Source organism: Henckelia pumila, chromosome 2 (assembly GCF_033568475.1).
Source record: "Henckelia pumila isolate YLH828 chromosome 2, ASM3356847v2, whole genome shotgun sequence".
Lineage (NCBI taxonomy): Eukaryota > Viridiplantae > Streptophyta > Magnoliopsida > Lamiales > Gesneriaceae > Henckelia > Henckelia pumila.
This window is the reverse complement of record NC_133121.1, coordinates 172,505,650-172,533,554: the sequence shown is the minus strand read 5'-3', so window position 1 is coordinate 172,533,554 and position 27,905 is coordinate 172,505,650. Positions and strand designations below refer to the sequence as shown.

The window sequence follows — 27,905 nt, the reverse complement described above, 5'->3', positions numbered from 1 at the left end:
TTTTTTTTAAGCTGAAGTTAACTTCGTCACAATAAAAAATTGTTACACATACGCCGAGGGAATATTGTCACAATGGTTCCCTAAATTGACCTATTTTGAGTTTGGGTTTTTCTAATTGGCAAAATTAGGTTTTGTTTTAGTAAGTAAATTAGTTTTTTTTTTTTTTTTGGTTTTGAAGTTAGTTTCTATTTCGATGTCATATCAATAATTTTGATATTCTCTCCATGGTTATTGAACCATTTAATTAAGAATATGTTTCTTATGAGACGAGTTGATTTGATACATTTATAATGAAAAATATATAAAAAAAAATAACTCTCACAAAATTGACTATAATGTATTGAACTATGATAAAAATTAATATACAAATTTTGTTGTTATGATAGGCATTACATCACTTGACAATCCAATAAAAAAAGTAACTTGATATCCAAACAAGCCCTTATTGGTGTAAGCGCGAGGCCTCACGATAAAGCCGTGCTACTCCCCCGCACATTAACTTTCCTCCTCATCCTTTCAAACACTCAAATTGAATTTAAAATTATTATTTACAACAAAATCCGGTCCCCTCGTTCGAGCCTACTGTCTCCTCTCGCCGACGTACTAACGGTTAGTCCACTCTACGAGGCGGCGCCGCCGGCCGTGCGACGGAGGAGGTTTCGCAAATCTTATGTTCTTTGTGGTTAATTAATCAACGCACTGTGTACGCTGCGCTGAACGAGCGGTGATTTCCTTTCCTTTCCTTCTGTTTCTTTTTTTCTTCTGGAGTATTGGCTCTCTGCAGATTCTGAACTCGAAGTTATTTGAATCCTTACTCTTTCGAGGTGTTGTTTTTGGTTTCTTTGTGCGATTTGTTAACTTTGGGGTGCTCGTCGTGGAATTTTTGAAGGTTTTTTTCCGATGAAGTGCTGTTTTCCTTTCTTTATTATTATTATTATTATTATTATTATTATTATTATTATTATTATTATTATTATTATTATATTTCACCGTTGAGGTATGTTTTGAAGGATTTGTAAACTCTGTGTGTTGGGACTTGTGTGATTCGGTGAATTTGAGCTTTTGGGAGTTTGAAACTGTTTCATTCCCTGTTTCCATGAAGGAGCTGTAATGTGGGATGTCAGTGTCATTTCTTGGTTTTCTTTGTTTTTAATGATATTTTTTTATCTGAACTTTGGAATTTGATGTCTAAGTTAGGCATGGTTAGAGGATTGTTTCTCGTCTTTTAGCACACTTCAGATATTTATTGCAAAGCAAGAGGATTTGTATCGAAATTAAATCTATAAATCAAATGGTCGAGATAGCAAATTTGATGTGATTACATATATATTCTTAAGATGCTTTCAGTTTTTGGTATGGGTGGGAGTCGAAAGAAATTGGTAGGGAGAAGAATTGGAAAGATTTTAGTTTGTAATGATCTTGAACTCTATCATGTTTTTCGTGTAAATAAAATTCTGGTGGAAATGTACTTGCTAGATATTCGGCCCAATTGCCTAAATTAAACAAGTCTCATGTTTTAGTAACAGAATGCTGTTTTTGGAAGGCAAGAATGAGAAACCAACTTATGGGGTTTTTCCATTCGTCATCCCAATTCTGTGCTATACTTGACCTCATTGTGTGTTTTATATCTTTGCGGGGTTTGATTAAATTCTCATTCTCATGTTTTAGCAACATGATGCATCTTTCACATCCTCGCTGTTTTTTTTTAATCTTTTCCTAATCTCTGTGGTGCTGAACTTGACCTTATGTGTGTTTTATAATATCTTTGTGACAGAGAATCAAGATGATAGGATCTTTTCTGACGAGGGGACTTTTGTACGGCTCTGTTTTCTTGCACGTACTGTTTCTCCCCTACATTTCCTTGCACAAGTAGCTAACTTTCTAAGCCTTTTGCAGGTTGATTTTGGGTTATGTGTATCCTGCATATGAATGCTATAAATCCGTGGAAATGAACAAGCCTGACATCGAGCAACTTCGTTTTTGGTGCCAATATTGGTATGCTGCATGTTTGATTTATTTAGTTTAGCCATGCTTTAATGCAATTATCGGGTTAATTTTTATCTCCAACTTTCAGGATCTTGGTAGCTGGTTTGACTGTTTGTGAAAGGATTGGTGATATGTTTATAGGCTGGTTAGTTTTCAATAGCTGATACACTAATACTTCTTTACTTAATTATTACTATTTTTTTTTCCGATTCTCATTGTAGTTCTTGCTTGTAAAATATCTTCAGGGTTCCTATGTATGGTGAAGCTAAGTTGGCCTTCTTTATATACTTGTGGTTCCCTAAAACCAAGGTGAATTTTCTATCTATTTTATTATGGAATATCGGTATTTTTTTCCTTGTCTATTGTAATTTAATGTTCTTTTATTTACTAATTTATTTCAGGGAACAACGTACGTGTATGATTCCTTCTTTAGACCCTATGTTGCAAAGCATGAGACAGAAATCGACCGTAGTCTGTTAGAACTGAGGACACGAGCTGGAGATATGGCTCTCTTGTACTGGCAAAAGGCATCAAGCTACGGTCAAACTAGAATTTTTGATGTTTTACAGTATATTGCTTCACAATCATCCCCTCCACAACGGGCTCAGGTATGAACAGGAATGTCTTTTTTTCCGAAGAGTATTGAATATTGTTACGTGCAGCATAATAAAATTCTAAATTTTCAGACCACCATGTTTTTCGTCCTTGGTCGACTAATAGAGCAGTTTCCTTGAATGAACTCCTTTCAAGCATTCATGAAATACACAAGTGTTGGTAGAAATTCCTTCCTGATTTGTCGAAGTTAAAGAAATGCCTTTTCTGCATCTAATCTTCCTTTAGTTCCTTGAGAGAGAGAATTCTGGCAGGTTTATACTCTAGAATAACTTGGAACTGTTTGGGCCATGCAAAAGCAGTTGTTAATATGTGTGTGTTTGTGAAGTTTTTCCTTCCAGACAGTATTCATCATTTAACTCTCTATACTCTTGAAATTATGTTAGCTTCTCACTTGTTTTTTACAATTCCCGACTACCTTGTGACGCCCTATCATCTTTCAATAGGATCTTCAAAAACTTTCCAACACAGTTTGATAGGGGTAATTGCGTACACTACTCCAGTGAGACAACGAGATTGTTAAAATCTTCTTTGAAGAAAGAATGATCAATTAGCTCCATGTGTTTTTTGAATCTTGAGCACATATGTCCCCATATTTTCAAATTTTGAGTACAGAACCTCTTGTGCTTATGTGTTTTCTGGGATATAAGGGTATATGTGTTCAAAATTTGAAAACACATGGGGTTAATAGTCACGGGGTTTGTAGCAATCTCATGATTTCACATGGGTCGTGTATGCAATTATCTCTTTGATAATAGGGATCCAATTTTTCATTGTTTCAAATTAACATTTCCGATTTTAACTTTTGCAGCCATCCCAGCAAGGCTCTAGGATCCAGAAACCCACTGCGTCCTTGAGTAAAGAAGGACAAGGTGCAACAACACAGCTTCAAGATGAGCAACCCTCTTCTCCTGCTTCGAGTGACCACCAAGAAGATGCAACAGACAAAGCTGGACCTTCCGATGATTCAGAACCTGCTCCCACCCCTGCCCCCCTTCCTGCAGTCGCAAAAGATCAGAAAACAGCACCAATGCAAGCCCTTATTGAAACTGTCAAAATTTCCGAAGAACTGTCAATGATGCAGGTTGATGCAGTGCCTTCAGCAAATGGAAGTGCTCAACCTCCTCCTCAAAACATGATGTTGGACGGAGTAGAACGAATAACCCGACTAAGGTCTAGGAAAACACGTGCACCGCCAAATCATCCCCCAAACAAATAGATGTGTTTTGTGTGTGGTTATGTGGTTGGTTAATAGATGATATGTAATCGATGGATTCTTGATGCTTATGTATATGACTCATTTTCGTCGTCATAGTTTCATTACTAACAGTGAATCCAACGTCAAGTCGTTTATTCTTTTATATACGGAACTTTTGTTTGTATTTTTTCTTGGGAAAAATTGTTTTTGTGCATTTTTCACATTGCTTTTTTCCTTTGTAACCGTGAATCAATCTTTGTTCGCACCGTTATCTTCCACGATAACGATCATTGATGTTCCGTTTGGATGTTGAAATTGATAATGTCCGTTAGGTTTGGATTGATGAGTTTGATGCGTGTTTTTTTTTATTTAAATGGAATCTATTTTGTGGCTCAGTCTATGCTGGCCAGTATCAATGGCCCGGATCACCCGGGAGATCACATCTCTATTTTGCATTGTTTGATATGAGGTGGATTTGAGATTCACTTTATTTTCTTCGTCGATGTTATCCGCAGGGCACTACCTGCGGGTGACGTGGCGGTTCATGATTGGTTAAAATAAGTGGGCCCTACATGAGATCCACTAATTTTGACCAATCATGAGGTTACACATCACCTGCAGGGTAGTGCCCTGGGGGCGGCATGTATTAAACCCATCTAAAAAAGATTGGGGAATTTGAAATCAATATATGTGAAATTCATACTCTCAAATCTATTAATCAAATCACAACCCGAAGGAAATGACGTATTATGAAAATCATTATTGATCATAAAATATATATTATTGGGAATTAAAAATTATTTTCATAAATTTGAATTTATTTAAATTTTGCTTCAATGTTAGGATAACGAGAATGTGAGAAGGTTTTAATGAGCAATTTACATTTTTGCACTTTGATCATTAGATATATTGAAAGAATGCTAAAGTGTAAATTTGAACATTCATTAAATTACCCTATATAGTTTCTCTAAGATTTATTCATTGTAATACAGTATATACTGTATTACAATGAATAAATCTTAGAGAAACTATATAGGGTAATATACTGTATTATAATGTATAAATCTTTTAGAGAAACTATATAGGATAATTTAATGGATGTCCAAATTTACACTTTTTATATATATATATATATATTCCAACAAGAAAGCTATTATAAGAAAGTAAGAAACCATCTATATATAAGTATAATAAAAAGTTCTTTGTACAATTAAAAGGTTTTTATATTAAATTATTTGTTCAAACACCTTTTTAATTATTTTAAATTATTAAAAATGTTTTTATATTATAGTTTTTCAAGCACATATTTATTCTGACCAGCTTTTAAAACTTTTTAAAATTTTTGTAGAAAACGAGAACGTTTTACAAATATTTGTATGAATGAATTGAGCTTGAGAATTAACTTTGTGTTTGTTTATTTTCCCATAAAGAATTATAAGCAGAATACTAAACTCAATTATTTGGCTTACCTAAAAGGAAAAAAAAAAAACAATTTCAAATTTTCTATTATTCTGGAAAAAAACATTTAACCAATTTTTAATTATATTTTAAAAAATGAACCACAATTTGTAAAACTGGGCTTGATAGGCCCAGAACTTGTCGTACCTTAAAGAGTGAAAGTCCAATCTATTAAAACTTGCCGCCGGCGATGTCGAAACTCTGTTTTAATTTTCTGAAGGATATCGATTTCTTCTGCCTTTTTGGTTAGCATTTCTTCTGTTTGACCAACACCGATGATAAATTTTTTTTTTTTTTTCATATTTTGTTGGATTATTTTTGCAATTTAATATGTTTGGTAATTCAACAACTCGTGGGGTGAATTTTCACTTAATCTATCTTTGTAGATGTAGGTACCCTTAATTTGTTTCTTGATTTTCTTAAATAGTCCTATGGAATCATTTTTGTACATTTGTTATCTGTGACTCTGAGATGAATTTATGCTTTGTGCTGTCTTTGACTCGTATGCTTGGTTTTTCTTCACTGAGGAGCAAGTTATTGTCTTCTGCTGGGTTTATGCTCTTACATGTAGGCGAGGCTTTTAAGATTCACAAAGAGTTTGGTAAACTTATGCGACAAAAGGAGGAAAATAATGCTAGCAGAATTTCACATTTTCTAAAATTTTTATCTTTTTTTTTTTTTTTTTTTTAATTTATGTTCCTGATGTTTGTGGCGTTTCTGTTTCAGTCTAGTCTAATGGTGTTGGCACAATCTGATGATTGTTGAGGCTGCTGGTACTAGAACATCTCTTATCAAAGGATTTCTGGCATACCCTTGTTTAATATTTCAAACCACTGACCATCTGAGAGGTTTATGTACCATGAAAGAATCAGAATTAGATGGCTCCTCTGATTTGTCCGACGTCTCCAACGAAAAGTTGCATGTATTATCTCCTGTTGCAGTGAGGTCTGACCTGAGAGCTTCATCTTCAAATGTTCAATCGACCCCAGAAATTGAAAAGAAGTTTGTTCATCGTGTATACGACGCAATTGCTCCCCATTTTAGCTCTACCCGGTTCGCAAAATGGCCCAAAGTTCAACTGTTTCTGAACTCTTTGCCCTCAGGATCACTTATACTGGATGCAGGATGTGGGAATGGGAAATACTTGGGTTTAAATCCCAAGTGCTATTTCGTTGGCTGTGATATCAGTGCCCCCCTTATTGGTATATGTGCAGATAAGAGGCATGAAGTTTTAGTTGCTGATGCAGTAAATCTTCCTTACCTTACTGGATATGTTGATGCAGCGATTTCTATAGCAGTGTTACATCACTTAAGCACGGAATGTAGGAGAAAGAAAGCTGTAGATGAATTAATTCGTGTTGTCAAGTTGGGTGGCCTTGTTCTAATTACAGTTTGGGCTTGGGAACAAGAGGATAAATCTTTGGTAAACAAATGGACTCCCCTTCCTGAGAAGTACTCGGAGGAATGGATTGGGCCTGGAAGCCCCCGAATTCGCAGCCCTTCCTCTTCACTTGCTCTAGAAAGCATCCCAGAAAATGAGGAAAATGCTTCTGCAGAGTCGTCAAAGTATCTTCCTTCTGAGTCCCTAAAAGGTGAATTTTGTGATGAAATTCATGCTAATTCTAATTATGAAGATGATGCATTGGCTTCTAGAAATGAAAAAAGCAGAGCTTGTCAGCAGGAGTATTTTGTTCCTTGGCACTTACCCTATCATCGAGCTGAAGTGAGTGGAGCTTCTGCTAATGCCATAGCTAATGGTTGGGCAAGGAAAGATGACAAGAAGGGCGCTGTTGTCTATGACAGATATTATCATGTTTTTGGTGAAGGTGAGCTTGAAAGGTAAGACCTCAGTTTATGTTGATTTTCCTTAGTTTGAATAATAATAATTATTATCTGTTATGGTCCCAGGTTTGGATCATGTTATGAGATGATAAATGTATTTTGGATAGGGTTTCGAGGCTTGTTTTGAGAGAACCTCGCGATCTCACATTCACTATTTGATTTAGAATTCTGGATGTCTTTATTCCTTGCAACAATAGTCATTTAAATACAAGGAAGACAATTAATTTTTCTAGCAAGAAATCTGACGTAATCCCCTTATTCATGGCTAGAATGCATGCAATATTAAATAAGCAAACTAAATAAAAATCCTTCTAATCAATTCCTTATTTTTGAATCTTCCATCATATCAGCCTTGATTTCAGTAGTTTGTCCTTAGTTCTTGCCCATTACATTATCTCTCTGTGATTTCTCCCTGTATTAATAGCTAGGTACTTGGCTCTAATCAAGGGATAATTTGAAGAATGACCTTGGTCAAACAAATTTTTTGATTTATGACCTTCCTTCAAATTTTTTTTTGCAAAATGACCTTCAAACATAAAGGAAATACAAAAACAAAACAAATGTCAAACACGATGTAGTAATCCTCAGCTGGTATTTTCTTGCTGCTGGGTTATCATTGATTAACAGCTTTGTGATCTACAATATTTGGGCTAATTTTCGCATCGACATTGATATTCTGCCACCGTTTTGCTGAGGAACTGGCTTTCGGTCTTATTATAATTACCATTCTTTATGTGTGCTTTTTTCCATTTGGGATATACCACTCTGAAAAAATAGGAAAAAATAATGGAAAAAATTAATGGAGTAGATAAAGGCTGGGGGTCCGCAATTGTGGAAAATGAAATGATTTAGTACAATCCTGTTTTTCTATCCTTACCTCTCTAAGAAGGGTCCCCACATTTTTGTACAAGAATTCACCTGTTGGAACATCTGGTCCATCCCTAGCCTCTTTTCTTCTGTTGCACTGGGGAACTCTGTCTAGCAAGAATAAATGTGCATGTCTTTACATTCTTTCTTTTAATTCTTATTTCTGTCCCTGTGGGTCAAGGTGAGAATAAAAATCTTTTTTGGCGAAAAAAAGAAGCTTCAAATCTGGTGAGTTGGAGACTGACACAAGTTAAAGACATCCCTTGTCTTTTTTTATATAACATTGAGGTGGGGTAGGGGATTTTTTTTGCTTTTACATGTGTCTGAAAGACTGAAGTTGTAACATTTACATTTGCTAGTTCTTGTTTGCTCCGTTTGATTAGATATATGGTATTTGGATTTCCAACACTATCCCAAGAAGTTTTTCTATCCAATGTGTTGTTTACTCTCTATGATGAAATAATGTGGATGCTACAAAAATAAGGATTTTTTTTCTCCAATAACAACACCCTCATCAAAAGGTTTCCTCATAAACAATGAATCCAGAGCGTGGTGATTTTTTTAAACGTCTGTCGAGGATTGAGTATCACGCAAGTTGGATATACATCTGTCTAATTTATGTTCCTTGTGAAAGTAAAGTTCTAGGTTAAAACACAGGTATAATTTTTTGGCCCACAAGACAGGCTTTTGTGCTAGCTTTCGACCTGCATGTAAACTGATTAGAAGCAAATGGATGTGGCAAAAATGTAGTCCCTTTTCTTTTCTTGATCTCTAAATAATACTTGATTCATTACAACTTACAAGCAGTTTTCGCCACATGGTGGTTCTAAGTATTATTAATTTGTGTTGGAGCCTTGACAAAGCTATCGGCAGTGAGCCAGTGACAACAGTTTACACTGCAGGTTGGTGTCTGGGGTGGATGGTGCTGTCGTTGTTGATAAATTTTACGACAAATCGAACTGGTGCATTATCCTTGAGAAAACTTCATCTTTGAACCGGTGATCACGTTCAAGCTCGAGAAGACGAGGTTTTCAGATGCGTGGAACTTCGAGAATTTGATGGTGCAAAGGATATTTTTGGGAAATAAATGAATCAGAGAGATGGGAAAGGGGGAGAAACATACATTGAAAAATGAGATTATAATATTTTGTTTACAAAATGTAACCATCCAGTGCTTAGTGTAGTTCAATGTAAAACTTGCTTTTCATTGGGATATGATCAATGAAGATGGTGATTCAATTTTCTTTTGATGTTTGTTCGATGCTATCCATCCAGTAGGTGCTTGAATGGTGGATCTAAGAGTTCATTTTTTCATCCGAGATGCTCGCGCGAATATGTTAGATGCACAAAAAAAACGAAAGGGTAATCTGACAAAAAAGAAGGGGTCCTACCTATATGTTAGCATTGAAACTTCTATGTTTTGGGCAGAAACTTTTCTATTCGCAAACATCTCAGATGGGAAAAAAAAAAAAAAAAAGAAAAAGAAAGGCCCTGTCTATATATGTTAGAATCGAAATTTTTGTTTTAAGTAGAAAGTTTCTATTTTTATAGAATAGCAAATATAACTCGATTTACATCTTTTAAATTTTTTTAGAGGAACCCTGTTTAGACCATAGTTCTAAAATCGACAGTTTCAGGCTCAGTCTCGAAACCGTAAGACTAATAAGACCCGGTTTATTGTTGTTTGGATATGGTTTCGGTTTTTATTCTGGATGATTTGATCTAGTTGTACTTTGAACCAAGGAACTCAAATTTATTTATTTACATTTAAAGGGTGGAAAAAATAATGAGTTCAAACTAGTGAATTATTTAACAATGGTAGTTGATACCCCAGGGATGAGATCAGCTCATCCTCTATATCCCCCCATTGATGGCCCTACTCCCCTGACAGGGCGACACAGCTCCCTGACCAATAATCCCAGGTTGGTTGAGTAGGAGGAGGGCCAGACTCTCAGGTCTACTCCCAAGACAGGTCGGCACAGCTCTCTTACCAGAAACCCCAGGTCGATCGAGCGGGACGTCGGTTAGACCTTCAGGTCGGCCACCATGGAAGTTCGACACAGCTCCTAGGTCGGCCACCGTGGCAGTTCTCCACAGCTCCCTCACCATTAATCTTGGGTCGGCTAGAGGGCAGATCAGCCCACTCGTAGGATGGTTGTTTGGGTAGCTCAACATCATAGCTCGGATAAAATCTTGGGCTAGCCAGAAGATACGAAATTACTCCGAAGATTCGACCTTCCATCATTAGGATGGATTCAGACAAGATCCGTGCCGAGATTCACTGGATTGTGATCCCTAGGATCATGGATGCTAATTAAGGAAGGACGACACCAAATCCGGTGGCCTCTCATATAAATACCAGGTTTGATTTCATTGTTAATGATTCCACATCATCGAGTGCACACACATCACTCATTATATTCTGCTGTCCTCGCATCTGACTTGAGCGTCAGAGGAGATACGTCAGAAACATCTTTCGGTTCTTCCTAACACTCTAGCTGTTGGTTGCAGGCTCTCGTCAGGTTGGACCATATCTTTTAGCTCGGCCAAGAGATCACATTTTTTAGCAACATCAATTGACGTCGTCTGTGGAAAACATCTGAGATAAGACGTTATATGTCAGGTGTGAATCCCGATGCGTGAATTTTTTTTTTAAGAATTTACATATATGCTCATACATATATGCAACTATACTTAAAATAGATTTTCACGAAATATAATACATAATAAATTGATTGCATGCCAATAATTTAGAATGCTCGAATAATTAAAAATTCATGCATGAAAGTTCAATAACAAAGTGCGGAATTCAAAGTTCAATGCCAAAACACATGCAAGCAACTACAGTTTCAAGACCCAGTAAAACAGTGAAAACAGTAAACATGTGCGAAAAATAATTTAATACAATCCCAAATAAAATCCCAAAAACACTGAAACATAATCTGCGAAGGTCACAGGTGTACTAACTTGCTTCGGATGCTCAAAGGCCCTCGCCCCTAGTCGGGACCACATAATCAAAACTAGCGTCATACTCACTTGCACGTCATTTAAATCTAATTAGTCTAGAGGCTCAGCATGCTCTACCTAGTAATAACAAATACCATATACTAAAATCGCATACAAGAACATATCATATAAAAATATCATGAAGTATCTTATGCATGCATGTTCGTAAAAATGTTTGCATAATGCTGAATCATAAACATAAACGTCATCATAATCTTGATCATAAACATAATACGTAACATAAATACATAACATAAGCATTGACATGTCATAATCATAAAAATCATTTTCCTGTGGGTCATATCAGTGAAGTGCAACCATAAGCGATTGATCAATCTAAAACCAACGTACGTGGTGGCGATCTGTGGGGGTTTTCCTACGCCTCCTATGCCACTTCAACCTTTGGGAATCCATAGGTGTAGTAACCCGTATCCAGAATTAACGATTTACAAGTAATTAATAATATGATCATGTTTAGATGTAATAAAACATGATTAAGGGAGTCCCAGATGGATTAACAGAGTTCGGAAATGGATTCAGAATGCTCGATAATGGTTAGAGGTCGTCGGGTTCGGAGGCTCCGTTGGTGAGTTCGGACGGTCCGAAGTCAGGGTTCGGACGATCCGAAGAGTGGTTCGGACGCTCCGAACGTGCTGCCGACAATCGTCATGGATGATGTCATTATGCTGACGTAAGCAATGACGTAATATTGGGTTCAGACGATCCGAAGTCCAGTTCGGACGATCCGAACGTGTTCGGAGGCTCCGAAGTCCAGTTCGGACGATCCGAACTCCGTCTATAAATAGGGGGTGCCGAGCTCACATTTGAGTGCACCAATTCATCTCTTCTCTCTCGATTTCTTAGCCTTCCAGCTCAGATCTAGGGAATTCTAGGCGTCCCGTTGAGAATCCGGAAGTGGCATAGCAGTCCAGGCGTTGTAGCGAAGCTGTGGCCTAGTTTTGAGGCATTCGACAGCAAAGGGCTAACGACGGATGAAGGTATAGCTTTTGATTCCTAAAAATATTTAGGAGTATGCTTTAGCTTAGTTAAGGCTTTTAGAGCGCTATAATGATAGTAGTATCATTTAACAGTGTAGCGCGGATTATAGGCGTGGACCTAGGGCTGATAGCACTTGCCTAGTATTTGAGGTACGAAAGTACTGTTCGAGATATCCTGACTGAGTATGCATGTATTTTGTGACTGCATGATTTATATGTCATTGATTTATGCTGCATTCATTTGCATATTGAGCTATCTCGTTCGAGATGTCTGTTAGTAGGGTTTTTCCCTATCCTGTTAGTGGTTGGACTTCCATCGATTTGGGTCCGGCATATCCACTGGTATTTTGGTTTGTGAGCCACCTCCTGCAGCGACGGCACATCGTGCTACATACCAGGGCCCGGTCTGTCTCTGTTATCTGATCCTTGACCTCAAGTTTATAGGGAGTTCACTTTGCATGCATGTATACTCATACTCTCGTGCTGAGCGTTTTATACTCACGTCTCGTACTCTGTGTTTTTGGACACCCTATTCCATGGGGCAGGTTTGCGATTGGACGAGGCGGGTGGATCCAAGAGGGGCTAGGCAGTGGTTGTTCAGCTGGAGCTTCGTTTAGGTTTTTATTCTGTTGTTTTGGGGTTTATACAGCTATTCGATTTGGTTGTATATTATTTTGGATATTTACAGATTCCTTTTCTTGGGATTGTATAAATGTTATGGTTCCGCAGTTGTATTCTGATTTCTGTTTAATTGAGTTAATTGCATGCCTAAGTTCTGTTTAGTAGGTGATCCGAGTAAGGGTCACTACATTTATGGTATCAGAGCATGCATAATATTCTTGGGATTTAGATTCTGCATAAGGTAACCGTGAGGTACTTTTGTAGATGGCAAACTACGATGACCAGAGTAGCCATGGTAGTGGAGGTGGACGTTGGGGAGATGACGATCGTGAGCGTCGTTGGGACCGTCACCATCGTTGTCGTGATGAGGAACGTTTTAGCGTTCGCCGATTTTTACAGATGGCACCGAAGCCCTTGGTTGGAGGTGACTCACCGGAGGATGCGGAGAACTGGTTAGACCGCATGGAGACGGCTTTTCAGACTTTTCATTGCACCGAGGAGCAGAAGATGGAGACCCTTGGCTATCTTCTGGATGGGCGAGCCCGTAGGTGGTGGAGGTTTACTTCTGCACCCTTTGTTATGGCGAGAGGAGTGGCCACCTGGGCCGAGTTCCGCACAGCTTTTCAGAAGCTGTATTTTCCTCCTGCACTCCGTCAGTCGAAGGAGGGCGAGCTACTGAGTCTGCGACAGGGAGCCATGTCTATTGACGAGTATCAGCAGAAGTTCTTTGATCTGCTATCCTATTGCCCCGAGATTGCTGACAGCTCTGGGATGAAGTATAATCTGTTTCTTCAGGGCCTTAACCCTGAGATCCACGAGCGTGTGGGGGTCGGTGATGACATGTCCTACGAGGGTTTGGTGAGCCGTTATCACCAGGCAAAGGACAGCATTCGACGGAATAGGTCTTTCTCTCAGTCGAGGCCTGCTAGTTCTTTGGGTCCCCGTGCCCAATCATTCAAGAAGTCTGGATCTACTTCTTCTTTTGGTACTGAAGGTGTTGTTTGCTTTGGGAAGAAGGACAAGTGCGACCATTGCGGGAAGAACCATCCGTCAGCCAAGTGCCGTAGAGCTTCTGGAGCTTGTTTCCGATGTGAAGAGGTTGGTCATATCCGAAGGGATTGTCCACTATCTGGGTGAGGCGGTCCTGGTTCAGGATCAAGTTCTCAGGCCACCGTTCAGCAGAGGTCGCAGGGACAGTCTGCTGGGAGTTCTCATTTGAGGCTGCGGGCTTCTGGTCAGGTGTTTGCCTTGAGGCATGATCAGGCTGTGGAGGAGAATGAGAAGGTCATCGCAGGTACATTTCTACTTTATGGTATACATGCTATCGTACTTATTGACACTGGTGCATCTCATTCCTTCATTTCTGCACGTTTTGTTAAGAGGCATAAGTTACCATGCATTGCACTAGACGTAGTAGTTTCTGTTTCTACTCCAATGGTTAATCTGCTTTGGCCAAGCGTCTAGTGATGGGTTGCCCTTTAGAGTTCAAAGGAAACATTCTGTTGGCGAATCTCATGGTCCTTGCGATGGACGATTTTGATTGTATTCTGGGGATAGACATGCTGACTACCTATCGAGCTTCAGTGGACTGCTATCAGATATTAGTACGCTTTCATCCGGATGTGAGTGATAGCTGGTTTTTCTATGGTGAGGGAGCGCGACCCCCGATGCCTTTGGTATCAGCTTTGAGAGCTTGTCGAGCTCTAGAGTCTGGCGGGAAAGGCTACCTTATCTATGCAATTGATTTGTCCGCTGAGAGTATTGGGATAGAGAGTATTCCTGTTGTGGATGAATTCCCAGATGTATTTCCAGATGAGATTTTGGGTTTTCCTCCTGCTAGGGAAGTCGAGTTTGGCATAGAGTTGATGCCGGGTACTTCGTCAATTTCTCGAGCACCGTATCGTCTGGCTCCGTTAGAGATGCGTGAGTTGAAGAATCAGTTACAAGATCTTTTGGACAAGGGGTACATCCGTCCTAGTGTATCTCCTTGGGGAGCTCCTGTTCTTTTTGTTAAGAAGAAGGATGGGTCAATGCGGTTGTGCATTGACTATCGGCAGCTGAATCGAGTTACTATGAAGAACAAGTATCCGTTGCCACGTATTGATGACTTATTTGATCAGCTGCAAGGTACTTTGGTTTACTCCAAGATTGACTTGAGATCTGGGTATCATCAGTTGAGAGTCCGAGATCAGAACGTAGCCAAGACTGCATTCCGTACTCGCTATGGGCATTACGAGTTTCTAGTGATGCCATTTGGTTTGACTAATGCGCCGGCTATATTTATGGATCTGATGAACTGTGTCTTCAGGGAGTATTTAGACAAGTTTGTCGTGGTCTTCATTGACGACATCTTGGTGTATTCGTGTAATGCGGAGGAGCATGTTTCTCACTTGCGAGTGATACTGCAGACTCTTTGGGACGAAAAGTTGTACGCCAAACTGAGCAAGTGTGAGTTCTGGATGGATCGAGTGGTCTTTCTTGGCCATAACATATCCAGGGAGAGGATTTCTATTGATCCGAGCAAGATTGAGGCTGTGCTGAATTGGTCGCGTCCAACGGCGGTTGCTGAGATTCGTAGTTTTGGGGTCTAGCAGGATATTATCGAAGCTTCATTCTGAACTTCTCTCAGCTAGCTCGACCGTTGACGCAGCTTACCCGCAAGGGTGTTGATTTCGAGTGGTCCTCCGAGTGTGAGGAGAATTTTTGTGAGCTTCGACGTCGGTTGACTTCTGCGCCGGTGTTGGCATTACCGTCAGGATCTGGAGGGTATGTGGTATACATGTTGGAAAACGGTGAACAGATCAATCAGAATTGATACCCGGTGCAGCGAAAGTTTAAAAATTTTATATGGAACGATTCCATATCATGGGTATCAAAACTTTACGATTAAATTGTGCGTGTAAAAATTAAATAACAATTAAATTTTTACCTTGAAATCTCGAAACGAGACTATGGACACCAACAGATTACTCTGCTCTTGTTGTATATCCCAGGAACTGATGGACGAACAATTCTTCAATCAGGTCCACGAACAGAAGTTTAATCCCTCTGATAGATTGCACTAGAAAATCTATCAGAAGTTTCTACGAAGAGAATTAACGAATTTGATCCGTTAAACCAGACTGCAAATTCGAAATTCACAGACTGGATTTCAGAGAGAAAACACAGAGAGGGGCGGCCACTATAGGTCTCAAAAACCCTAGTGTTCGAAATTATGAGCTCTGTTGTGTAATTTCTGTACTGCAATAACTTATTTATAATGTGGACTGCTAACCGCTTAGGGCCCATTAGTCATAAGTTCAAGCCTGACAAGCAAAGCCCGCATATTCAGAAATTAATATAAAATTCATCGTCACTCAGATTGATAAACCAATTTCACCAATGTGCACAGAAACCATTTCTGCATCTTTTAAAGTCAAGATAAATTTTCTGAATCCGAATTCAGTGATTTCCAAAAATGCCAATCCCTATGTCATTTTAGGAAATCTTACTCTTCTACTCTGATATAAGAAGTCCTACTTCTTTGTTCATTAAATTTAACTCTTTAAATTTAATTATCTCAACGGGGATTAAAAATTCATTACTTGTGTGACCCTCAATGGTTCAGGGATACAGCTAGCCGTGGGCTCACAACTCCTTGTGACTCGGAACAACAATTTCCGACTTGCCCATCGAATCATGGTAAGAGCGCCTAGCAACATCGCTCCATGATTCCCTAGGTATCACTGATAGTGCCTGCAAGAACCAATAGATTTTGGTTAGCGTACACTACGGTCCCTTCATCCATATATCCCGATCGAATCAACAACTATTGGTAAATCGAGAGTCGTTCGAGATTCGATAACTATGCAATGCATCTTGAAGATCAAATAGTGACATCGCATGTGCTACTAAGAAACCATTTCTTAAAACACATCATGTACTCTGGCCAGAGATTCGTCACACTAATATCTCCTCAGATTGCATAGGATATCCACACTAGCAAGTATGTGGTGAATCCTTGACAACAAAGCATCGACTCCTATATGTGTCGTAACTGTACCCAATCCTGACACCTGATGACCCCAATAGAGTCGGTAAACGAGTCAAAGTACAGTACTAGCATATAGAGTCCCAATGATGTTTCAAGTAGGAAGGACTAATGGTGTACAACAAAAACCGCGGACTTTATCCACTCGATAAGTGATAACCACTTGGAAAGTCCGGATAGGGTAGTTCGATCATTCATCGTATGAATATCCATTTGCATGCTTTGAACATCTCTATGTTCCATACCAATGAAACGTGGTACTCGGCATCGCAAATGCTAGTCTCAATCTCGAGCGATCCTTATCCTTATTAACGGACGGCTCAATCGACTAGGAACTGTTTAGAATATACAGTGACTATAAGATGTGTTTCATGATAGCCATCCCCATGTGCCACCACATCTTACATACACTATAGTATATTCAAGGTCTTCATCTAAACATCTTATAGTATGTCACAACATAATAATATGATAAAAGATAAAGTAAACGCCATAATAAAAGTGTAAATTATATTAAACAAAATATTGTTTATACATAGAGTCATAAAAGCCCTTAGCCACAAGTTGGCTCACCGGGCACCCACTTTTTCAATCTCCCACTTGCCCTAAAGCCAACTAGTCATACTACGCAGTCCCATTGCTTCGCGATGTTTGTCAAATAATGGTCCTGGCAAGGTCTTAGTAAGTGGATCAGCGATATTGTCTGCAGAGGCCACTCTCTCGACAGTGATGTCTCCTCTTTCCACGATCTCCCAGATGATGTGGTATTTCCTCAGTACGTGTTTGGATCTTTGATGAGACCTTGGTTCCTTTGCCTGAGCAATGGCACCCGTGTTGTCACAGTACACCGGGACTGGACCAACAACTTCAGGAATAACGCCCAACTCTTGGACGAAATTCCTCATCCAAACGGCCTCTTTAGCAGCAGCTGATGCCGCAATGTATTCTGCCTCAATGGTGGAATCCGCTGTGGTGTCCTGCTTGGAACTCTTTCAAGAGAGAGCACCGCCATTGAGCATGAACACAAATCCAGAGGTTGACTTCGAGTCATCCACGTCACTTTGGAAGCTAGAGTCGGTATAGCCTTCCAATTTCAGTTCTCTTCCTCCATATACCATGAACATATTCTTAGTCCTTCGTAAGTACTTAAGAATGTCCTTCACGGCATTCCAATGCATTTGACCGGGATTGGCTTGATATCTGCTCGTGACACTCAGAGCAAATGCTACATCCGGTCTGGTAGATATCATCCCATACATGATACTACCTATGGCTGACGCATATGGTACATGTGTCATTTTCTCTATCTCTTCATCTGTCTTGGGACACATGGACTTGGATAGAGAAACTCCATGACACATAGGTAGATGTCCTCTCTTGGACCCATCCATTGAAAACCTTTTCAATATGGTGTCGATGTAGGTTGATTGAGTGAGTCCTATCATTCTTTTAGATCTATCTCTATAGATCTGAATTCCTAGAATATAGGATGCCTCACCTAAATCCTTCATCGAGAATCTACCTGATAACCATATCTTTGTTGACTGCAACATCCCTACATCATTCCCAATGAGTAGGATGTCATCAACATAAAGTACTAAGAATGTCACAGCATCCTTAATTACTTTCTTGTACACGCATGGTTCCTCCGGGTTCTTGATGAAACCAAAATCCTTTATTGTTTCATCAAATTTCTGGTTCCAACTTCTTGATACTTGTTTGAGACCATAGATCGATCTCTGAAGCTTGCATACCTTATGCTCGCTTTCCATGGATGTGTATCCCTCAGGCTGCGTCATATAGATCTCTTCCTTAATGTTTCCATTAAGAAATGCAGTCTTCACATCCATTTGCCATATCTCATAGTCATATCAAGCAGCTATGACAATAAGGATTCTTATGGACTTGAACATTGCAACTGGTGAAAAGGTTTCATCATAGTCAACTCCTTGTCTTTGAGTATAACCTTTCGCCACCAATTGTGCCTTGTAGGTCAATACCTTACCATCAGGCCCAAGCTTTCTCTTGTAGATTCATTTACACCCTATTGGAACAATTCCATCGGGAGGATCTACTAAAGACCAAACTTGGTTTGTATGCATCGAATCTATTTCCGACTGCATAGCTTTAAGCCATAAATTTGAATCCGCATCAGAAATTGCTTCCTTGAAGTTTCTTGGATCACATCCAACGTCGGGTTCATCTTGATCCCCTTCAAGAAGAAGACCATATCGAATAGGAGATCTAGAAGTTCTCTCGGATCTTCTAGGTATAGGCGTGTCCATCAATGGTTCCTGAGGTGTAGGATCATTATTTTGTATCTTGGGTTCTTCTCGAATTTCTTCGAGTTCCATCATCTCGCCTTTCTTATCCAATAAGAACTCCTTCTCCAAGAAGGTGGCATTCCTTGAAACAAACACTTTTGTTTCAGTAGGATGATAGAAATAATATCCGATTGAATTCTTCGGATACCCTACAAAATAACATAAGGTGGATCGACTATCCAACTTATCTCCCACTGTCTGCTTCACGTAAGCAGGACATCCCCAAATCCTCAAGTACGAATACTTAGGAGCTTTGCCATTCCATAACTCGTATGGTGTTTTATCCATTGCTTTGGTGTGGACGTTGTTCAACAACAATATCGCCGTTTCAAGCGCGTAGCCCCAAAACGAAGGTGGAAGCTCAGTGAAGCTCATCATGGATCGAACCATATCCAACAAAGTTCGATTACGACGCTCCGATACACCATTCAGCTGAGGTGTCATAGGAGGAGTCCACTGAGAGAGAATCCCATTCTCTTTCAGATAGTCCAAAAACTCGGTACTTAAGTATTCTCCAACTCGATCCGATCAAAGTGCTTTAATACTTTTACCTAGCTTGTTTTCTACTTCAGCCTTGAATTCTTTGAACTTTTCAAATGCTTCAGACTTATATTTCATTAAATATAAATACCCATACCTTGAATAATCATCAGTAAAGGTAATGAAGTAGGTGTGGCCAAATTGAGTACCAATTCTAAATGGACCACAAACATCTGTATGGATCAAATCCAATAGATTTTGACTACGCTCAGGTTTCCCCTTGAATGGAGATTTAGTCATTTTTCCTTTCAGGCAGGATTCACAAGTAGATAGAGAGTTAATATCAGACATATCAAACATGCCCTCTCCCTCTAGCTTGTTCATCCTCCTTGAGAAAATATGACCCAGCCTAGCATGCCAAAGGTTTGCCGGGTTTTGACTATCGATTTTCCTTTTGTTCGTTGTTACCGGTTTATCAACATAATTTATTGGAACGTCTTTTAATTTTAAGTTATATAGATTGTTTTCAAGTTGTCCATTTCCAATCAAACATTCATTCTTGTAAATATTGCAAATCCCATTCAAAAAATTGCAAGAAAAACCATCTCTATCAAGCATAGAAACATAAATAATGTTTTTAATCAAATCTGGAACAAATAAAACATTTCTCAAAAGTAACTTAAAATCGTTCTGCAAAATTAAATAAACGTCTCCCACAGCTTTGGCTTCAACTCTAGAACCATTTCCGAGCCTCAGCTGGGTCTCACCCATTCTAAGCTTGCGACTTCTTGTCATCACCTGCAAATCATTGCAAATGTGAGATCCACATCCGGTATCCAATACCCAAGAAGTAGTATTAAGTGAAACATTTATTTCAATATAGAACATACCTTTCGCAGTTCGCAACTGCTCTAGATATTCCTTGCAGTTACGTTTCCAATGACCGGGTTTCTTGCAGTGATGGCAAACATCCTTGGACTTTTCCATTTTTGAAGCCTTTGTCTTGTTCTTCTGGTTTTCTTGGATGGGGCAGAACGTTTCTTACCCTTTGTACTTGGCCCCTTCTTAGCTGAAGAAGAGGATCCCACCAAGAGAACTGGTTTATCCTTCTTTAAAGTGGCTTCATATGTTACAAGCATATTGACCATCTCTTCAAGGGAGGCCTCTATCTTGTTCATATTGAAATTCACCACAAAACCGTCAAACGATGAAGGAAGAGAGAGAAGTAATAAGTTCACATTGAGTTCATGCTCCAATACCAAATCAAGCATTACCAACTCCTGAATGAGACAAATCATGCGTACCCCATGATCACGGACCGAAGTCCCTTCACGCATGCGACACGTCATTAGCTCTTTTACAGTAGCAAACCTTTCAGCTCTCGATTGAGCCCCAAAAAGTTTCTTGAGTTGTACGTGAATGTCAGCAGCATTCACGGTATCCTCAAATCGCCTCTGGAGTTCATCAGACATCGAAGCTTGCATATAGCATTTGGCCTTGATATCATGGTCCCACCATATATCAAGTTTGGCCAACTCTTCCGGACTTATATCAGCTGGTGCTTCCTTCGGAGGAGATTTTTCTAACACGTAGAGCATCTTCTCCGAGGTCAAGACAATCTTCAACTTACGGAACCATTCCGTATAGTTTGCGCCAGTCAGTTTATTTTGTTCGAGAATAGAGAATAGTGGATTTCGCGAATTCATCTTAATGAAATACTGAAAAGAAACAGGCAATAATCAGTGATTCTTTAATTAATTTACTAAGACATAAAATAGGCGAAATTTATTTTATGAATCTCACTCCCACTATTTTAACGATTTCACTACCCTTTAGTGAAAACGGGAAACTGTTTTCCTTAGTGGGAACATGGAGTCCAATTGACAAACTATGGTCCCGAATAATATCAACCAACCATAATTTTCAAAAGGTAGAGCCCAATTGCTTCCAAAGCAACCTCCACGTTTTTACCTCATGTCCAATAAGGGCCCAATAATATGACGCCGTTTATTGTGACATGTCAAAATGACCCATCAATATTAAGTTGTGATGGACGGTCGCCATGTGGATCCCCCAATAATATGAGCCGATCCCATGGGAGTTCCACCCAACTTACAACATGTGTCGATCCAATGTACAACTTTCCGACGAACGGGCCCCCCCAATAATATGAGCCGGACCGTATCCGCGGGTAGCATCTCATACATTGATCGTTGATGAAAGGTAGGAACATTTAAACAATATTTAAATTTCCTTTATTTATCTTGATATCAATTTTAAATCATATTTAAAATGAGGGATTTTAATTTTGAAAATTTGTCTCATCATTTAAAATTTGTATGCTTGCGGGATTCATACAATTTATTCTAAACATGCATACAACGATAATATCATATATTATATTTTAGGATGATCGATTCCATTACTAATCGACCCGTGGTTGCCAATCACAAGTGTAAGTCCAATCCTAGGTAATATGCAGGTATGCAATGCAATCCTATTACATTGAGCTTCCAATTTACATTTTTTCAGTTTTCATTGTCTGCTGGGCCCACCATTTCTTCAAATCTTTGTCTCCCACTAAGTCTAATGTATTTACAATAAATAACTATGACAAGTAGGGGATACATTTTAAGGGGTGGAAACGGGCCATAAATCAGGCCCACTTTTATTACATATGACAATTCATATTGGGCCATAAACCAGGCCCATTAATAAATCCAACAACAATAAAAACAAATGTAAATTCCCTAACATACACCTACAAAATTGGTCATGGCAATCGATCATCCTTATCCAATAATATTTAATTCAAAATTAATTTATTGGATAACATGCAATGACAATTAAATTTAAAAAGGATAAAATCATATTCCATATATAAAATTTTATTTTACATACAAAATCATATTTTATCTTTTTATCAAATAAAATCATATTTTACATATAAAATCCAATTTTATACATAAAATCATATTTTACTCAATATTTCAATAAGATCATATCTTATCATCAATTGTACCAAAAATAATTAATTTCATAAAATCTGATTTAACGGATAAAATCTATAAATTTTCCAAAAATTCAAATTTATCCAAAAATCAATTTTAAAATTTTCGGACTCGAACAATTCGATCCGACGCCTCGTGGACCAATCAAAAACAATTTTCGATCGGACCAAAAATAGAATTTTAACATATTAAAATTTTTATTAAAAAATAAAAATAAATTTTCCCGGGCCGCCCGGGACGATCCCGGGCAGCCCGCGCCCCAAAAGGGGCTCGGACCGGGCAGCCCGTCGCTGCCCCTTGGGCAGCGACGATCGCTGCCCTGGGCAGCGATCCCTGGGCAGCGCCGCGCGCTGCCCTGGGCAGCGACCATCGCTGCCCCGGGCAGTGATCCAATCGCTGCCCGTGTTTTGCCCGTCGAAAAATTTAATTTTAAAATTTGTTTTGTTTCAAAAACCGAGGCTTAAAATTTTTTGTACAATTGATTAATTTAATCGCTTGATCTGAGCAACCTGGCTCTGATACCACTGTTGGAAAACCGTGTTCAGATCAATTGGAATTGATACCCGGTGCAGCGGAAGTTTAAAAATTTTATATGGAACGATTCCATATCATGGGTATCAAAACTTTACGATTAAATTGTGCGTGTAAAAATTAAATAACAATTAAATTTTTACCTTGAAATCTTGAAACGAGATTATGGACACCAACAGATTACTCTGCTCTTGTTGTATATCTCAGGAACTGATGGACGAACAATTCTTCAATCAGGTCCATGAACAGAAGTTTAATCCCTCTGATATATTGCAATAGAAAATCTATCAGAAGTTTCTACGAAGAGAATTAACGAATTTGATCCGTTAAACCAGACTTCAAATTCGAAATTCACAGACTGGATTTCAGAGAGAAAACACAGAGAGGGGCGGCCACTATAGGTCTCAAAAACCTTAGTGTTCGAAATTATGAGCCTCTGTTGTGTAATTTCTGTACTGCAATAACTTATTTATAATGTGGGCTGCTAACAGCTTAGGGCCCATTAGTCATAAGTTCAAGCCTGACAAGCAAAGCCCGCATATTCATAAATTAATATAAAATTCATCGTGACTCAGATTGATAAACCAATTTCACCAATGTGCACAGAAACCATTTCTGCATCTTTTAAAGTCAAGATAAATTTTCTGAATCCGAATTCAGTGATTTCCAAAAATGTCCATCCCTATGTCATTTTAGGAAATCTTACTCTTCTACTCTGATATAAGAAGTTCTACTTCTTTGTTCATTAAATTTAACTCTTTAAATTTAATTATCTCAACGGGGATTAAAAATCCATTACTTGTGTGACCCTCAATGGTTCAGGGATATAGCTAGCCGTGGGCTCACAACTCCTTGTGACTCAGAACAACAATTTCCGACTTGCCCATCGAATCATGGTAAGAGCGCCTAGCAACATCGCCCCATGATTCCCTAGGTATCACTGATAGTGCCTTCAAGAACCAATAGATTTTGGTTAGCGTACAGTACGGTCCCTTCATCCATATATCCCGATCGAATCAACAACTATTGGTAAATCGAGAGTCGTTCGAGATTCGATAACTATGCAATGCATCTTGAAGATCAAATAGTGACATCGCATGTGCTACTAAGAAACCATTTCTTAAAACACATCATGTACTCTGGCCAGAGATTCGTCACACTAATATCTCCTCAGATTGCATAGGATATCCACACTAGCAAGTATGTGGTGAATCCTTGACAACAAAGCATCGACTCCTATATGTGTCGTAACTGTACCCAATCCCGACACCTGATGACCCCAATAGAGTCGGTAAACGAGTCAAAGTACAGTACTAGCATATAGAGCCTCAATGATGTTTCAAGTAGTAAGGACTAATGGTGTACAACCAAAACCGCGGACTTTATCCACTCGATAAGTGATAACCACTTGGAAAGTCCGGATAGGGTAGTTCGATCATTTATCGTATGAATATCCATTTGCATGCTTTGAACATCTCTATGTTCCATACCAATGAAACGTGGTACTCGGCATCGCAAATGTTAGTCTCAATCTCAAGCGATCCTTATAATTATTAACGGACGGCTCAATCGACTAGGAACTATTTAGAATATACAGTGACTATAAGATGTGTTTCATGATAGCCATCCCCATGTGCCACCACATCTTACATACACTATAGTATATTCAATGTCTTCATCTAAACATCTTATAGTATGTCACAACATAATAATATGATAAAAGATAAAGTAAACGCCATAATAAAAGTGTAAATTATATTAAACAAAAGATTGTTTATACATAGAGTTATAAAAGCCCTTAGCCACAAGTTGGCTCACCGGGCACCCACTCTTTCAATACACTGATGCTTCTCTTCAGGGGTTAGGTTGTGTCCTGACTCAGAATGGGCATGTGATTGCATACGCTTCTAGACAGCTAAAGCTTCACGAGGACAACTATCCAGTCCATGATTTGGAATTGGCAGCCATTGTGTTCGCTTTGAAGATCTGGCGTCATTATCTGTATGGAGAAAAATTTGAGATCTTCACCGACCACAAGAGTCTCAAGTATTTGTTCACTCAGGCGGAGTTGAACATGAGGCAGAGACGTTGTATGGACTTGCTTAAGGACTATGATTGCGAGATTAAGTACCATCCGGGAACTGCTAATCTCACCGCTGATGCTTTGAGTCGCAAGGTGCGACTATCTGCGCTGCAGACTTGTTCGATGTCTAGTGCGATCAGTGACTGTTGTACTTCAGGGTATACCTTCAAGCATAAGAAGGGTATGCAGAGTATTCAGATGTTTGCGATACTATCTGAGCCAGCTTTGTACTCGAGGATTCGGGATGCTCAGATGTCTGATTCGAAGACCCAGCGTTTAGCTCGCCTAGCTAACGAGGGTAGCTCGTCTGGATTTCACTATCAGTCAGATGGTTTTCTGTGTTTGTCTGGTAGACTTGTGATTCCGCAGGATGAAGAGTTGCGAGAGGAGATCTTGTCTCAGGCACATCGCACCAAGTTGAGTATTCATCCGGGAAGTAACAAGATGTACAAAGATCTACGTACTCGGTTTTGGTGGAAGGGAATGAAACGCAGCGTGTATCAGTATGTCTCGAGATGTTTGGTGTGTCAGCAGGTCAAGGCAAAACACCGACGACCTGGAGGTTTGCTTCACAGTCTGCCTATTCCTGAGTGGAAATGAGAGTTTATCACGATGGATTTTGTGATCCATTTGCCGATGTCCTCGAGGAATTGTGATGCTATCTGGGTTGTGGTGGACCGACTCACCAAGTCAGCGCATTTCATCACCTATAGTCGAGAGTACTCTGTGGATCGCATGGCACGTCTGTATGTTCAGGAGATCGTTCGACTTCATGGAGTGCCTGTGAGCATTGTCAGCGATTGAGACCCCAGGTTCACTTCTAGGTTCTGGGGGAGTGTTCAGTGTGCGATGGGTAATACTCTCAGTTTGAGTACTTCCTATCATCCAGAGACAGATGGTCATTCAGAGCGCACTATCCGTACTTTGAAGGATATGCTTCGAGCTTGCATTATGGATTTTGGTTCAGCCTGGCAGGATCATTTGCCATTGATCGAGTTCGCGTACAACAACAGCTATCATACTACCATTGGGATGACACCTTTTGAGGCGTTGTACGGGCAACGTAGTCGTACTCCACTCTTCTGGGAAGAAGTGGGGGAGAGACAGGCTGAGGGACCGGAGTTTATCCAGCAGACAGTATATATTGTTGATCAGATCAAGAAGCGGATTAAGACTGCACAGGATCGTCAGGCCAACTATGCTAACACTAAGCGTAGGCCTTTGCAGTTTGATGTCGGGGAGAAAGTGTTTCTGAGAGTATCACCTTTCCGCAAGATTATCAGATTTGGCCTTAAGGACAAGTTGTCTCCCAGGTTTATCGGTCCGTTTGAGATCTTGGAGAATATTGGCGATTTGGCTTATCGTTTGGCTTTGCCACCGTATCTGTCCAGTATTCACAACGTATTCCACGTATCTCTGTTGCGACGGTATGTGGCAGATCCGTCTCATATTCTACAGCGGTCTGAAGTTCAAGTGGATAAGGATTTGACCTATGTTGAAAGACCTATTCGTATCCTGGATCATAAGGATAAGGTCTTGTGGAACAAGGTCATTCCTTTGGTTTTAGTACAGTGGCAGCACCGAGGCGCTGAGGAAGCTACTTGGGAGCTCGAAAGCAGGATGCGTAAAGAACATCCTGAGTTGTTTTTATTTCATTTTGAGTTGTAATCAGTTGTGAACTCTGTAATCGTTTAGTTGAATGAAGAATGTTTTGGATTGTTGTTTTACATTCAGTACTTAAGATCGGATTTCGAGGACGAAATATCATAAGTAGGGGAGAATGTAGTAACCCGTATCCAGAATTAACGATTTACAAGTAATTAATAATACGATCATGTTTAGATGTAATAAAACATGATTAAGGGAGTCCCAGATGGATTAACAGAGTTCGAAAATGGATTCAGAACGCTCAATAATGGTTAGAGGGTCGTCGGGTTCGGAGGCTCCGTTGGTGAGTTCGGACGGTCCGAAGTCAGGGTTCGGACGATCCGAAGAGTGGTTCGAACGCTCCGAACGTGCTGCCAATAATCATTATGGATGACGTCATTATGTTGACGTAAGCAATGACGTAATATTGGGTTCGGACGATCCTAAGTCCAATTCAGATGATCCGAACGTATTCGAAGGCTCCGAAATCCAGTACGGACGATCCAAACTCCGTCTATAAATAGGGGGTGCCGAGCTCACATTTGAGTGCACCAATTCATCTCTTCTCTCTCGATTCCTTAGCCTTCCAGCTCAGATCTAGGAAATTCTAGGCATCCCGTTGGGAATCCGGAAGTGGCATAGCAGTTCAGGCGTTGTAGCGAAGCTGTGGCCTAGTTTTGAGGCATTCGACAGTAAAGGGCTAACGACGGACGAAGGTATAGCTTTTGCTTCCTAAAAATATTTAGGAGTATGCTTTAGCTTAGTTAAGGCTTTTAGAGCGCTATAATGATAGTAGTATTATTTAACAGTGTAGCGCGAATTATAGGCGTGGACCTAGGGCTGATAGCACTTGCCTAGTATTTGAGGTACGAAAGTATTGTTCGAGATATCCTGACTGAGTATGCATGTATTTTGTGACTGCATGATTTATATGTCATTGATTTATGCTGCATTCATTTGCATATTGAGCTTTCTCGTTCGAAATGTCTGTTAGTAGGGTTTTTCCCTATCCTGTTAGTGGTTGGACTTCCATCGATTTGGGTCCGACATATCCACTGATATTTTGGTATGGGAGCCACCTTCTGCAGCGACGGCAGAACGTGCTACATACCAGGGCCCGGTCTGTCTCTGTTATCTGATCCTTGACCTCGAGTTTATAGGGAGTTCAATTTGCATGCATGTATACTCATACTCTCGTGCTGAGCGTTTTA

The 27,905-nt window shown here is 39.6% G+C and overlaps 2 protein-coding genes across 4 annotated transcripts; both read left to right on the top strand.

Annotated features, from left to right (window-relative positions):
* The first annotated feature begins 476 nt into the window (after positions 1 to 476).
* LOC140881626 (putative HVA22-like protein g) lies at positions 477 to 3,978 on the top strand. The gene is made up of 7 exons (XM_073287087.1): positions 477 to 724; positions 1,775 to 1,815; positions 1,897 to 1,995; positions 2,075 to 2,131; positions 2,232 to 2,295; positions 2,388 to 2,594; positions 3,410 to 3,978. The coding sequence occupies exons 2-7, from the start codon at positions 1,784 to 1,786 to the stop codon at positions 3,815 to 3,817; spliced, it is 867 nt and encodes a 288-aa protein (XP_073143188.1). The 5' UTR covers positions 477 to 724; positions 1,775 to 1,783; the 3' UTR covers positions 3,818 to 3,978.
* Positions 3,979 to 5,379: 1,401 nt separating this feature from the next.
* LOC140882126 (tRNA (carboxymethyluridine(34)-5-O)-methyltransferase) lies at positions 5,380 to 9,206 on the top strand. 3 transcript variants are annotated; one of them, XM_073287901.1, is made up of 3 exons: positions 5,380 to 5,499; positions 5,981 to 7,093; positions 8,866 to 9,206. In XM_073287901.1, the coding sequence occupies exons 2-3, from the start codon at positions 6,009 to 6,011 to the stop codon at positions 8,963 to 8,965; spliced, it is 1,185 nt and encodes a 394-aa protein (XP_073144002.1). In that variant the 5' UTR covers positions 5,380 to 5,499; positions 5,981 to 6,008; the 3' UTR covers positions 8,966 to 9,206. The 3 variants fall into 3 exon arrangements, with proteins under 3 accessions (XP_073144002.1, XP_073144000.1, XP_073144001.1); XM_073287899.1 differs by having other exon boundaries at positions 8,854 to 9,206; XM_073287900.1 differs by lacking the exon at positions 5,380 to 5,499 and adding an exon at positions 5,515 to 5,642 and having other exon boundaries at positions 8,854 to 9,206.
* Positions 9,207 to 27,905: the final 18,699 nt, after the last annotated feature.